At 45.4% G+C, this 15,036-nt stretch overlaps 1 protein-coding gene across 1 annotated transcript in view; it reads right to left on the bottom strand.

Moving 5' to 3' along the window:
* R3HDM2 (R3H domain containing 2) overlaps positions 1-15,036 on the bottom strand; it is a 132,231-nt gene that overhangs the window by 3,538 nt on the left and 113,657 nt on the right. Inside the window, exons 15-21 of the mRNA XM_010839320.1 lie at positions 10,785-11,027; positions 10,316-10,442; positions 9,928-10,088; positions 9,291-9,445; positions 7,642-7,742; positions 2,324-2,493; positions 1,757-1,892 (exon numbers count right to left, since the gene is read on the bottom strand). Coding sequence (XP_010837622.1) covers positions 1,757-1,892; positions 2,324-2,493; positions 7,642-7,742; positions 9,291-9,445; positions 9,928-10,088; positions 10,316-10,442; positions 10,785-11,027 — 1,093 coding nt within the window. The remainder of the gene's footprint in view (positions 1-1,756; positions 1,893-2,323; positions 2,494-7,641; positions 7,743-9,290; positions 9,446-9,927; positions 10,089-10,315; positions 10,443-10,784; positions 11,028-15,036) is intronic.

A 15,036-nucleotide genomic window follows, 5' to 3' on the forward strand; every position in this document is an offset into this window, starting at 1 on the left:
TTGTGGGGATTTAGCAATGGCAACCCACTCCAGTACTCTTGCCTGGAAAATCCCATGGGCAGAGAGAAGCCTGGTAGGCTGCCGTCCATGAGATTGCTGGGAGTCGGACACGACTGAGCGACTTCACTTTTACTTTTCACTTTCATGCACTTGAGAAGGAAATGGCAACCCACTCCAGTGTTCTTGCCTGGAGAATCCCAGGGATGGGGGAGCCTGTTGGGCTGCCGTCTCTGGGGGCACACAGAGTCGGACACGACTGAAGCGATTTAGCAGCAGCAGCAGCATCTTTGAAGAAGGGCTCTGTTCATTGAAGACAAAAGGCCCTAGAGGAAACCTACAGACCCTTATAACTGTCTTTTATTTCTCATATAGTTGCTTCTCACCCTAAACCCAAGGCTCAAGTTTCTGACTTAGATGAGAGGAAATACAGTGTAGTAGATAAGAAGAGAGACCTGTAGCCAAACTATATTCAAATTCTGTCTCTGTTCTGAAGATGGGATGTTGGGTATGTTCTCTCATCAGCACTGGTGCAGTTAAATGACTATAAGATATCGCACCTGTGTGTTAGCTATTATTGGTGATAAATACTGTATTTCAGAGCACTCTGAAGTTTTAAATCATATTCTCATCTTATTTTTATACTGCTTTTGATAGCCAAGGCAGAAAGCAGATAAGATTATTTCCATTTTACATGTGATTAATCTCATTTTATATATTAGGAAACTGAGGTCTGGTTCTAAGTTTAAGTAACATGGTAACATACTCAGCTTCACAAAACTAGTTAGTGGTAGAACTAGAATTTGAACTCAAGTCTTTGTTTTTTGTTTTTTTTTTTTACTTTTTAAGAAATTGAGTTATTTCTGAAATAAAATATTGGCGGTATGTTTTAAAGCTATAAAACTCTAATTCTTGTAAATTCTTGGTTAAAAATTTGACTGTGCTGATTAAAATGGCCATCTATGTTCTGCACTTGAGATTTGTGAAAAATAAAGTTTCTGTGGGAAGGTGACCTCTGGTTTCCTGATCATGGGAAGGAGCGGGTGTCTGGGGCTCGGTGGCTTGGGACTAGTTTCCTTGGGCCACCCACCCTGGGCTGGAGGAAGGGGCCACATCCCCCACCTGCCCAGGTGCAGGGAGCAGGACTCCCACAAGCTGGGTGGCATCTCAACAGACTCGTATAAGTTGTGATTCTGATAGAAAGAACAGCAGAAGTGCCAGGATGCTCCCTCCTCGTCTGTGACCGTCATAGCTGAGCCCTCCTTTGGTGTCCACCAGGGAACAGACAGCAACGAGCAGCTGTTCTAAGCTTCTGTCTGTCACAGTAAGTTGGGGGTGAACCCAAGTCCTTTCACTCAAATCCAGCATTCCCTTTTCTAAAACCATACTGTTTCTGACACACCCCATATTCCTAGCCCTCAGACTCAGTACTGATAGGTTAAACTCTTTGCTGTTCATTAGAAAGTTCAGGGAGCTTCTTTTCCCTGGCTCGCAGTCTCTGGGGACTTGGAAGGAAATACTAAATACGTAAAGGAGATCTAGAGTTAAGGTAACTATGGGCAGCACTAAAGACGGGTGTATCTTTGGCCTAAACAGGGACATTAAAGGAAGAGCTGGCTTCTACGAACTGAATGGCCAGCCACAGTGATTCTCTGTCTATTGCTACCCTCTTGATCTCCCCACTTGGGAATGGGATGCAAAGGGTGAATTTGACAGCTGACAGCAGCCCACCTTACTGAACCCTTACCCTGTGCGGGACCTCCAGGCCGGGGGAACTGTGTGAGGACAGGAAGGGGACTAAGTCCTGTGCAGACGTTGCTGAGGCTGGTGACAGGAGAGGGTGCTGGAGACTGAGTAGGAGATGTGACAGGGCTGCTGCTCATCTGTGTGTTGGCCTGTGGGAGAGAGCAGAGTACACATCACATATACACCAGACCCTGCCCTCTGGATTACTCCTACAGCTTGGCTTAAAAGTTACCTCTCAGGAAACTTCTCTTGCTGAACTCTGTCAAAGTCAGAGTGCTCCTTCAAACTGGCCCCTGAGTGCCTAATTAGTTGGTATTATTTTAATATTCACTTCCTGACAACCTGTTTTACGTCTTCCCTTAGTGTTTTTAAGCATGTGTCCTATCTGCCACCTTAGGTCTTAGGTTCCTTGAAACCCTGAAAGAAGATGCTCCCTCCTCTTTCCTGTGTTTCTTCTGAAAAGTGCCCAGGGTAAAAGAGCGCACAAGTAAAAGAGGCTGCTTGGTCAATGGCAAAGACTGCTTCCTGAAAAGAATCTGGTCACCTCCCTGCCAAGATAAAGCTGGGTTGCAGGACTCACCTGAGGGCTGCTCTCAGGACTGTACAGGTCTCCAGGTTTCTGACCCCGCTGGTCCATGCTGTAATATTTACAGTGACTCCACTGGACCATCGATGGGTTCTGGGGAGGCTGGGGTCCATTAGGGACATTCAGCTGCATGACCACCACACCTGGTCCAGAAGGTGACACTCCTGAGTGGCAGGAAAAAAGCAGTTGGTTGTGAATTCAAACTACATTTTAACCTGTCAGCTAACCCTGAGTGGGAAAGCCTATAAGCAAATCCACCTATGGCTTCAGGGTCACTTAAACTGTGTCCTGCCAGGAATCTGAGACAGTTGCTGATTTGGTCTCTGACTCTCTCTCCTCAAACCAGTGGAAGTTTGAGGGGAAGATGCCAATGCTCTCCTGGCCTTCACCTGGTTGAGGGGTACTTTTGATAGGCTTGGCCAAAAACTACTCCATTCTGTCATAATTAGGTATTACCAAATGCCCAGATCAGATTGCTCAAATGTCTGGGCATGGTACAGGTCCCAGTCTGGAGCTTGGGGCAGGGCTGCAGGCACGTGCAGGTTTTTCTAGTAATGGCTGCAGGTAAGTCAGTGATCTCTGGTTGTTCTGGAGAAGATAAATGTGCACAGCTTCACTAAGCCAGACATTAATTCCTGGGCAAGGATAGGGTGAGTTGGAACACTTCAAGTAGAGGGAATGGCGTAGAGATATATGTCACATTCAGGAAATGACAAATAATTCAAGGTGCTAAGGAAGACCCAGGAACTATGTAGGGGAAGTACTAGGGGAAGGATGAGATACATCTCTTCATTTATCTAATAAACATTTATGGAACATTTACCAGTTCCTATGCCGGGCACTGGGTATACAACAACAGAAAAACTGGTCTCTACCCCAATGGAATGAACAGTCTATTAGAGAGTTGGACATTAAACAAATAGCTGGTGTCAAGAATTCGAAGCACATTCAGGTAAGGGTTGTAACCCAGAGGTGTTGCAAACAGGACTTGTGCTTCAGAGAGCTAACCCCAGTGGCCAAATGTAAGATGGCTGAAGGGAGGGGGAGACTAGTGACTGGAAGAGTAGTTAGAAGTCTACTGAAACAGAACACAGTGGTTATGAGTTAGAGCAGCGACAGCAGGAATGGAGTGGGAGGGTGAGACCCTCGGAAGATTTTACTGACAAGATGTAGCCGTGGGGTTTTAGTCCAGGCAACCATGGATGTAGTCTTACCCTCTCACAGGCTGGGGAAGGAAAGGGCTCACTGAGGAGGAATACTAAGTCCTGAATCTTCTGCACGGTGAAAAGCAAGGTAAGGGGTCAGGGAGGAGCAGTCTGACGGACAGTTCCTGCTGGGGGAGACGGGCAGGAGCTCCGCTTCCCCACAGGGGATTGTCTAGCGTGAGGGTCTGCTCTTGGCCCGCAGCCCATATTCCTGTGGATGGACAGTCTGAGTTCATGTGTGTGTGTGGTGGCAGCGACACGGGGCTGGGCGCGCTAGATGGAAACCTGCCGCAGTGCTGCTTCCTGGCTCAGCGCCCGGGGGCTGCCTCTGCTGCCACCATCACACTGCTTCCTGTGACAGGAAATGCTACAGCCTCTGCCCTGGGCACCAGTCATGCTGGGAAGTGAGCGTGATTGCTCTTCTCAGGTAGCATCGGTCAAAGGAAAGGAGAAGAAGTGGGGGGAGGTCTGAGAACAGCTCAGGAGACACAGCATCTGTTGTATCCTAGTCCCCAATGTGTGCCCCTCCCCCATCCTCTAGGGTTCATCTAATCAGAGGGCAGAAACACTCAGAACGACAGGCTCACATCTTCCCTTCCCCTGCCAGAGGGGACAGGGTATTCATCAACACAGCTTGCAGAAGGGCCATAGGAAAACTGCGCAGTGGTGAAGTGTCATGCATTTAACAACTCCCCCTTTACTTCAGCTGCTCTGGGCACTGTATCTCCCATCCTAGGAGCCCCACCTGCGCCAATGTCCTTTAGCCACAAAACTGCAACTGACCTTCTTCAAATTGCTGAGGGGGCCAACGCAAAAATAATCAAATCCACAGCTTTTCTGGAAGGCAACATATAACCTGAGCCTAATGCCCTGGGCCAGGAAAGGGTAGAGGATGTGTGAATGTGTGGGGTATGGGCACAAGCAAGGCAGTCGATGCTCTTTATAAGGCCAACATGTAGCCATACGGAGCTGTTAGGGGTCTAAAGTGGAGTGGGGAAGAGAACAAAGTCCTCATAGTATTTTCTCTGATCCTAACAAAAACAAAGGCAGGGTTCTCAGTCGCAGCCTCATTCCTGAGCTCCTCCTAACACTGAGTCCTCCCCCGCTGGCCCGGAGCGTTGTTCCTTCACTCAGCCGAGGACAGAGAGCACTACTCTGCTGATGAGCTGATTTTTATGCTTCTCATCCTCAAGCCAGAAGCAGGTGGCATCCATTAGCAGCTGAACTGTGGCCACTTCTTAATGCACATGGCAAAAAACTGCCCAAATCTTACAAAACAAAACCCCCCACAGCACTGCCCAGTGACAGCATTTCCATATTATCAGGCTGGGGGAAAGAGCCTGGGTTAGAGTAGGAAGTGGGAGAAGGGAATTGAATAAGGAAATCAATTTCATCTTGAAAGCTCTGAAAAGAGAGGGGACGTGTGAATGGCTTTTTAAGTGGCATCGTTAAACCTGGGCAGAAAGGTCGATTGGGCAGAGCAAACCCCATAAATATAAACAGATGACATTTATGTCTGGCAGAATTGGTTTTTGTTTAGTTGTTTTTTTTTTTTTTTTTTTAAATCACTGAGGTAGAAAACTGATAAGGCTTCTTCTTTACCATCTGGAATGAAATCTATGGAAAGGAATGTCCAGAGAAATAAAATCCCTCAGGCATCTTTCCCAAATTACAGGCTATAATCCTACAGTATCTTCGTCTTTTTCCCTTTTTTGGTGGGGGAGAGGGTTATCTTCACGAAGTGGGGAGAGAAAAGAGTTATCTCTGCTTTGGAAAGCCCTCAGCTACAAAATGAGCCAGTAAGGACGTGGGAAGCTATTTCTGTGTGTACCTCACTCTGGCCACGCTGCTGTGCCACTGTGAGTTGGGAGTCTGTGCATAGGTTTCACTGCCATTTCATGTCCGTGTGCATCTTCCCAAGACAAGCCTGCAGAAACCTCAAAGGACCTGCAAGTCATTATTTCTGTGGGGAGAAAACTATTTCCTAGGGTTATGGTTATATCTAAAATCATAGTGAAGGAATTAAGGTCCCGGCCTGGGGGTAAACTGGGCAACTACAAAAATGTATTAATAAACCAGAACAGTTGCTCCAAGAACAGTCAATCCTAATCCCTGCCTTTATTTTTGGAAAAGTGACCATGCTGCTACATGGGAGAAGGGCGGGTGACTGTCCTCTGAAGGTGACATAGCAGCCCTTGTGGGCAATGCTGGCCTTCTAGCTTTCCAGTAAAGGCCAAACTGGAAAGGAAGGCAAAAGAAGCACTTTTCCTTTTCTTCCACTTCCTCTTAAGATTCCCATGACCTGGGATTGAAGATTTTTAAGATCAATGATATGGTGAATAGGTCTCTTAGATGATGTGGGTAGAATAGAGGGTCATCATCTAGGGAAAGTACAAGGGGTCAGTCAGAAGCCTACGTCAATCAGGGTGGCTAGAAAGAAAGGAAATATACTAGAAAATTCTAAAGCAGCAAAGAAATGAGATGATGAAGAGGGTTTTGTCTATTTCTATTAATTTGGGGAAGAGCCTAGATCATCTCCTTCCAATTCCAGTCCAGATCTCTAGTGCCAACTTTCAGAACCAGTAGCTGTTTCAGTTTACTTATCATTAGGTCCACAGTAGGTACTGCAAAATTATTTTCACTTGATTTGTTTCTAATTCAAAGACCTTGTATTTGTATATGAAGAGGTATAAATGCAGAGACCCAGTAGATATACTGATATATCACTAAGGATTTACACAGAAATTCACATACAACTATACCCATATGCACACGCACACACTTATCTTAACAAATAGGAGAGAAAATGCCCTGCGGTATCAAGCACCACCACAGGCTACAGCAGTTCTTGGAGCTAGTTTCTATCATTTCCATACCCCATTGGGAATTTCAAGGTCAACTGCCCCTGGCGGACACTAGGAGATACAGCTGGAGAGACCAATAATGGAGTAAATAGTAAGGGTTGTTGAATTTTAAAACCTCAGCCTGTAAGAGATCCATGGTTGGTCTGGATAAAGGCAGAAGTTATTAATCCTTGAAGCTAAGAATTGATCAGGTCTTGTGAGCAAGATTGATTCTGGAATCTATTCCACAGCACCCAACACAGAGTACAGAAAATCTTATGTGAAAAATATTCCATTTCTAAAATATGAAAAACTGGCAAAATACCTTATCTCACCAGAAGAGGGCACTCTGACATTCCCACTGTAGAGAGGAATGAGGAAGGCTGGAAGCTACCTTAAGACCCCCTTGCCTCCAGAACCCCTGAAGTCAATTTAAATGCAGTGCAATGATATGTCAGGGTAGGGTGAAAGGGAAACAGCAGTTGTTCTTGGTATATTGGGGGGGTTTTAAGCAAAGACAGACAAGCTGTGTACCATTAAGTGTATTCACCTGGGATAACTGGCCCCTCCAAAGAAGGCCTTTTTCCTTCCACTGGAGGGAAAGGAACGGAGTACAGAAACCTGTTGAAAATGTGTCCGAGGATGTAGCAGGGGTTACAGAAAGTGAAAAGACCCAAGTTCAAGCTTTAGGATTGTGACCTTACACAAAATTTATCCCTCTTTTGAGTCTTAAATTTTCTCTTCACAAAGCTGTGGAGAGAATTAAAAGGACACAATGTATGTGAGTACAAATGAAAAATTGCTAAACAAATCTAAGATACAATTTTAAAAGCATTTTATCAGCCTCACTCACACTTCCAAGAGAAAAGAAAAGCTATTTACAGGAAGAATGAGTGCAAGAGACAGAGATATAAGCACTTTATGTTGTAAAGGCATGTGAGTCGTCGTAATCCAGTCATAGTGCTGGATTTAGCAGAGAGGAAGAAACAAAGGAGAGAGAAAGGAAACAAGGAACCCAATCGACATGTGGTTCCCAGGGGGTAGGGATCAGGCAAACCACCTCACCTCTTGAGGGGGTCAATTTCAACACCTCTGGAAAACACCAGTCAGCCAGGACTTTGGTCTTTCCTCCTGATGAAGTCACAGCTGGGGACAGAGCCAATCCCTGAGCTTTCTCTGCCCTACCCAGTTCTACAGCACAAGTCCTTCAGCAGTGTTTTGCTCTCACCAGTGCCCAAGACCCCTCCATTCTTTATGCTCTTACCTGAGTACTGCTGTGGCATCTGTGGTGGACTGCAGGGAGAGGGAGACTGAGGCATCTGGTACTGCTCAGAGCCAGGAGGCTGCAGAAACCCCACAGAAGGGCTGGGGAGATGGAGAAGAGGGGAGTGGTAAAGCAGTAGAGGGAGCAACACAGCTCCCGGCAGACAGCTGTTGCCTCCTGGGCCTCCCCTGTGGGAAGCCAAGGCAGCTCCAAGCCATTCCCAGACCAATTTGCCATGCAATTTCTAAAATCACTCATCAGTTCAAAGTTAATTATATATATTTGTACTTGATCATCTTTCAATTAGGAAGCTGCTAATCAGTGCTACAGATGGAATGTTAGTGACACATGCTCTTCCCAACAGTGTAGAAACACCAAATACATAACTCATGAGAGTGTATGCGCACGTGTACACACACACACACACACACACACACAAATACACATACTCTCTCTCTCTGTGTCTCTTTCTCTCAGAAACACAACAGAAACGCAAAGAGAGTGCCAAAAACAGACACACAGGGCTAGAGTGCTAGAGAGAGATGGGCAAAAAAAACAACTAAGGAGATACAGGATATTTTCTTAATGGCAAACACAGATCATCAATTAAAGAAAAACGGGAAAACCTCACAAAATTCAAGACACATTAAAAAAAAAAGACAGAAATAAACATATGTACACTGAGAGACACAGAAATACATCGACATAGGCCCAGACTTGAGTTCTAATCCCAGCTGTGCTTCTACTAACTAGTTGTATGACTTTGAGTAAGTTTCTTAATATCTCTAGCTGGAATTTCCTCATTTATAGAAGAAGGGCACAAAATAAAACAAGGGGAGTGGACTAGATATTTCTAAGATAAACTTCTATCTCTAAAATTACATTCATTATACTAAGATATACAAGCTTCCCTGGTGGCTCAGTGCTAAAGAACCCACCCACCAATGCAAGAGATGCAGGTTCGATCCCTGGGTCGGGAAGATCCCCTGGAATAGGAAATGACACCCCACTCCAGTGTTCTTGCCTGGGAAATTCCACAGACAGAGGAGCCTGGCAGGCTACAGTTCACGGGGTCGCAAAGAGTTGGACATGACTTAGCAACTAAACAACAACATACTAAGATATATAAACAGACAAAAGAGATAACACCTCAGATTCATCCATGGCTATAGAGGTACATGGAAAAATTTACATATGTATACACCAAACTGCTTTTTTAAAAAATAATAAGCAGTCTTTATTTCATAGTTCAGAAAAACAAAAATTGGGGGAAATTATAAAGTCTCTGTTTCTGAAGTAGGAATTTTTTCCTGCTAATGAATTCTTATGCAAATATCAAATCAACAAGGAGAATGAACTCCCTCATGTTCTAACTGCTTGGGGGTACCCCTGATCTTTTTAAAAAATAAACATTTATTTATTTGACTGCACCAAGTCTTAGTTAAGGCATGTGGATCTGGTTCCCTGACCAGGGACTGAACCCAGGCCCCCTGCGTTGGGAGCACTGAGTCTTAGCCACTGGAGCACCAGGAAGTCCCTACCCCTGGGATCTTTACCCCTGCTTTTCTTTTCCAGTGGAATAAAAACCATGGTGCAAAAGTTGCTAAAGGTCTGCGGGAGATGCACCCCGTCTCTCTGGGAGCCCTCACCTTGTACCGTTCTGCTGAGCTGGCGGGATCATGCTGTAATACACTGGAACACCCCCTGCTGGGAGGGCCCCCTGCACAGATTGGCTTGCAGGGACCAGCATGGGTTGCTGGAAAGGCGGCTGGACCACATTTTGTGAGTCATTACCCACTGGGACCTGGGTGAAGACAAGAAAAGAATGACCACTTTTACTCGAAATGAAGTCATCCAAAAAACAGCTTAGTCATCTCTGGACAGGGACACTCTAACCTCCTTCCCTACCTTTAGAAATCCTCTTACTCTCCTCACCTAAAGGAAACGCTGAGTGCTACCTCCATTCCCCCCTCCTCTAAACGTCACCTCTGGGCATCTGATGTACAGGAAGGAGCCTAATTTTCTCTAGATTCTACTTTTCTGGGCATATACTCATTTGCATGGTATAAAGACCAAACAATTTAAATAAAGACTCTTCTCAGACTCTTTTGACCTTCTTTCAGAGAAAGAAAACCTAAAAGTGCTAGAGGTTAAAAAAAAAAAGTGCTAGAGGTAAAGTGAACAGCGTTAGTGTTCGAGTTGTCAGACTCGAGGACAGACGTGGGAACTGTCCTCCTTTTCCTCATCCCAAGGACTGGGTGGTTTCCCCATTCAGAATGCACCCACTTGGTAAGAAGGCAGTGGAGTGTACTGAACCACCAGGCCTTGCATCTGGCCCCCCATGCCGCTCCTCTGGTTGCTGAGCAGGCCCTGGTTCTGTGGCTGCTGGACCCCAATCATGCCTTGGTAAGCCGCTTGCTGCTGGTTAGGCATCATGGGCTGTAAACCTAGGGACAGGCAAAGCAGAGAAGACATCAGCATAGCCTCAACAATGTTTAGGAGGTCACACTCTCTTAGTAATTTTCCTTCTTTTTTGGAGATCACAGGTTCCTTTTTAGGACCCTAACCATTCCGGCCACTACTCCCCTTCCCCACCGCTTTTTAAACAGGGAAAGTAATTCTTCCCCAGTTGCTGTCCTTCCCTTACTTGCTGCCTCCGTACAGTTCCTCTTACCAGGCTGCTGGGATGGCTGAGGCAGCTGCTGACCACGCTGGGGGCTGTATGCCACCGGGTGAGACAGAGGTCGGTATTGCTGGTTGGAGTTGGGGTACTGTCCAGGAGAATAGTAAGACACCTGGATCTATGGTGAGAGGAAACAGATGTATGAGAAAGCCCCTCAAATTCAGCCCCAACATCCCCTAACTATTAAATACATCACAGTCAATTCCAGAAGTCTGTAAACAAATATTTTGGGTTTGCAATTGCAGCATTAGTGTACAAGTTTGAAACAGAAGAGGAAGGACTTGTGTTATTTGATAGATGTTTCTGACTACAAAGACAATTCGCAAGAGAAAGGTGGGGAAACGGAGGAGGGTAGCGGGCAGGTATCTCCTCTGGTCTGTCTAAACTAGAGGAAAAAAGAAGGTTTATAATACTGGATAAATTGAATTCATGATTTAGACTGGAAACCCAAACCACTCACCTGTTGAGGGGGCTGCATGTAGCCCTGGGGTGGCAGGACTTGCTGAGTAGGTGGTGCATGGCTAGAGGTGGAATAGTTGGAAGTAGGGAGGGGCTGCCCTGTAGAAGCCATGATGAAGCTAGTCTGCTGAGGGTGCTGGGAGATAAGTGGGGGCTGGAACAGAGCTGAGGATGGGTCAGCTGCTTCAGTAGAACCTTGGCGACTAAGGCTCATTTGTCCAAAGGGGTTGCTGAGATCATCTGCCTGTTGAGAGAGTGGGGGAGACCTAAGGACTGAGGTCATATCAAGCCCCAGGTCTCTGGCTTCAACACAGACAGACAGACAGAAATAGTAACCCTCTCTACCGCCTTCCTTCCTTACACCAATTTGGGATATTCCTACCTCTGTGCCCTGGGAGGTACTTTTTAGCCCTAAGCCTCTGTCATGTGGTATTTCAAATTGCTATGAATCGAAAGCTGTTGGAAGCCCAACTCCAGAGCCAGTGTCCCTACCACATATGAGGTAACAATGGCCACTCTGATTATGATCTTTATTAGAATTAGTCCTGGGGAGACGGGAGCAATGATACAACTTCTATATATAGAAAAAACAGGACTATTTAAGTCTTTCCATTTCCTGTCTTCCTCATGCCTCCAACCATGCAAAGGGCCTATATGTTGTCATAAATCTCTTTTTTATAATAAAGGACCCAGATAACACCTTGTGTGGCTGATCAGTAGATTCATGTGGCTCCCCAGCTCTGCCTATGCATTGGAAAGACTGGTGGGATCCCAGCTCCTGCTGCTTATCTCTTTACTCCCTCTTGAAGTCATTTCCACCTCTGTTCTCTGACACTTGCCTAGTGTTCTCCTGCTCTTCAGAAACCACTTCCAATTCTCACCTCTGAAAGGAGGCCAGGGTGAGCAGCTGAGCTGGGGAGAGAGACTGACTGACTAATCTGTAATTGCCTTCTCTCTCAGCCCTCTTCTCCAACCAGCAAGGGTGAGGGTGTTCCATCTCTCACTTGTATGGTGACAGGTTAGTCTGTTAACTTTAACTTCATCTCTTTTGCTCCATGGATAGTAATCAACATACACATACACATGCAGAGCAGAAGTTCTGCAAACGAAACTAGTAGAAACAAAAGATAGTACTTTCCTGTGGTTTCACTCAATTTTCAGGGATCTGATCTTAGCTATTTTGCTAACTTAGTGGGGAGGAACAGATGACAAGAGCACTGGATTGCAGTTACTATTTTGAGGTTCATATTCTAGAACTTTTCAGTATGGAGCTAAGAGGTGGGAGAAAAGAAGGGATTCTAGTGAAAAAGCAGACAGGTGTGATTAACACAAAATTTGAAAAAAGTCAGGGCTCCTATAACCATGATAGAAGTCACCAACTATGAGACAGACCAGATCTTTATAAAGGATTTGTTGTCAGGGTACAAACAATTTAAACAGCACATGCTATACAACAGAAGAGGATATTTTTTATGTAAAACAGGGAAACATTTGAAGCTTTTACCAGTGGTACCAGAGAAATATGCAACTGTGTTTTTATTTTTAAAGGGAATTATAGAGAATCATTCTCTACAGTACAGAATAAACTGCGTTCCTCCACCATGGCCTGGGAGCAGATGAGATGAAGAAGGCACATGGCAGAGAGGACAAGGAGCCCAAGTTACATCAACATCTGATCTTGTTCCCCACTCCTGAAACTCAGAGGAACTCTGTTCTCTGTCTTACATTTAGGCATCTTTGATGCCTAAAGTACTGTGAGGAGGTCACTAGAAATGAAGTATAGTTCAGCCTGTGCCAGCTCCTAAAGAAGAAATATGTTCCTAACAATGGTTCTCTAAAAAGCATAACTGCTTTGCAAGGTTGTCACAGACTGACCCAGACATGCCCATAGACACAGGCCACACATGAACAAGACAAAAAGGTGGAATGGAGTTTATACCATGTTGTACTGCTGGGGCGGAGAGACTGGCAGAAGGACTTGGGGACAGGAGCCTGGAGAGAACTGAACAGGCTGCGGAGAGGGCTGCAGAGCCGGGACTGGCTGTGGACCAGCAGTGAGACATGTGGAAAGGCAAGAGCAAAGGGAGGTATAAGGAGAGGCAGGGGTGGGGGTGCAGGTGAGGCAGAGAAGGGGAAGGAAAGGGAAGGAACAACAAGGTTAATTATAAGAGAAATTTCACATGAAGAGTAAGGCAGCTGAGCAGGCTGGAGACCAAGTCCTGGACTTGGTCTCTGACAAACAGGCAATCTCCCCTACCAGTACAGACTCACTGCAGACACTACCCCGTTAGCCACTCAGAACTCTGTAGCTGCTGTTTACAGTCTTAGGACTCTCAGATCCAGGGTTTGCCGCCTGATTCTAAACACAGCTTTTTCCCTAAGCATTTTTCCTGGGCACAGGATTCCTGGGGAGCATAACCCGCCTTGAGAAGGGATTCCTGCTTCAGTAGGAAGGGTCATCCAAGGTCTAGCTCAGCTCTCCCAGGCAGGCTCCTGACTTCACACCACAGCTCTCTTGAAGGAGTGCTCATTCACAAGGATCATCTCCCTCCCGAGGGCAGAGAAGGAAAAATAAGCCAGTTCATGTGCTACTTCCTCCTGCTCCATGATTCTTCTGTGCTCCCCCAGGCTGAGAGAGCAGTATTAAAAATGCTCCCATAAGCAAACAGGGAGGGATTTAGGAATAAAATAGAAATAGCCTAGTTTTAGCTTCTGTTCCTTGGGTTCCTTCACTTGCCTCAAGCAGGAGGACTTGTTTATTAGGAACATGGTGTGTTCTAAACCAACTAATAGGGAGTTATTTTTTTCTCTCTTCTTCCCCTCCAGTCATTTCAATCACCTCATCAGCTCTCCAGTCATAGCTTCTGGAGCCCTATGAAGAGAGGGGGAAATAACACTGATATACACTGCTCATTTACATACACTTATCTCATAACAACCTCAAAATTATCTGATAGGGAGATAACGTGTATTTGCAATTAAGACAATAGGGCTCAGAGAAATTAAATCACATACCCAGGATCATATAGCTAATGTGGCAGAGCAGGGAGAGGAACCTAGTTTTGCCTGACATATGTTCTTTCCACTCCACTCCAGAATAGGGAAAAGGTAAAGGAAGAAGTCAAACAATTACGTAAATATCTTGTTTGAATAATTCTCCTTCCTCCTTTCAAATTTAGAGTATTAAGAGTTAGTTGTGGGGGAACCAAGGCATCAAGATATATATCTACCTGCCATATATCTCCTGGGAGACCCTTTCAGAGGGGATTAACAGCTCAAGAGGCAGATAGTCCAAAAATTAGAAGACTCCCAACATGGAGAATACTCCTGATATCTGCATTGAATACAATGTAAATCATCTTGGAAAAAGTTACGATTTTCGACTATGTGACCTGAGTGAGATACTGCCACAGCCTTGAAAATAAGCTCTCAGCAACTCTGGCACACCTATTTTCTGGAATTGGTGACATTCCAAATATAACTGCTGGCCAACCTGCTCAGCATGAGCTACCTGTGCTGGTAACTTTTAGACCCATTTTCTATGATCCTAATCCATTTCTTCCTCTTGAGGGATGGCCTGCCATATTTCAGGCCTTACATTCTCTGGGGGACAATGGGAGACCTTAGGGACAGTGAAATGGTAAAATAACTGCCTGTTTTTCCTCATGTTTGTGAGTTTTGAATAAAAAGTGAAGAGAGGGATGGAGGTTCAACAGGGAGGGGATAAATGTATACCTATGGCTGATTCATGTTGAGGTTTGACAGACAAAATTCTGTAAAGCAATTATCCTTCAATAAAAGAAATTAATTAATTAAAAAAAAGTGAAGAGAAAACAAACAATGCTCTTCTGTTCATCCTCTCCTGACTGAGGAAGGGAGTGGTAAAGGCAAGCGTTCTCAGTGCTATTTTTAAGTGAAATCTACCACTATCCTCAGCCAAAGACTGGCCCTGGGGGACATGACTGCCACCTACTGGTGACTTCTGGGCTAGATCATTGCTCTTGGATGCTGACTGGACTTCAGGGAGAGGCTCAGAGGATTCCTTTTCATAAGGTCTACTCTAAGTTAATTGGCCAAAAGGTAGCCACTGGTCCTTTAATCCTCACAATCACTCCCTGGTTTCAAACGTTCTACTCATATGTGATATGGAAGCCTGCTCTAACAGGAGGGGCTGCCAAGAAGGGAAAGAGCATAGTTTACCCGGAACTGTCCCCCAGGCCTGGGGCAAACGCTTGTTGCTACAAAGCTAAAGG

This window comes from Bison bison, unplaced genomic scaffold (genome assembly GCF_000754665.1).
Source record: "Bison bison bison isolate TAMUID 2011002044 unplaced genomic scaffold, Bison_UMD1.0 scf7180017864115, whole genome shotgun sequence".
In the NCBI taxonomy this organism is placed as follows: Eukaryota; Metazoa; Chordata; class Mammalia; order Artiodactyla; family Bovidae; genus Bison; species Bison bison.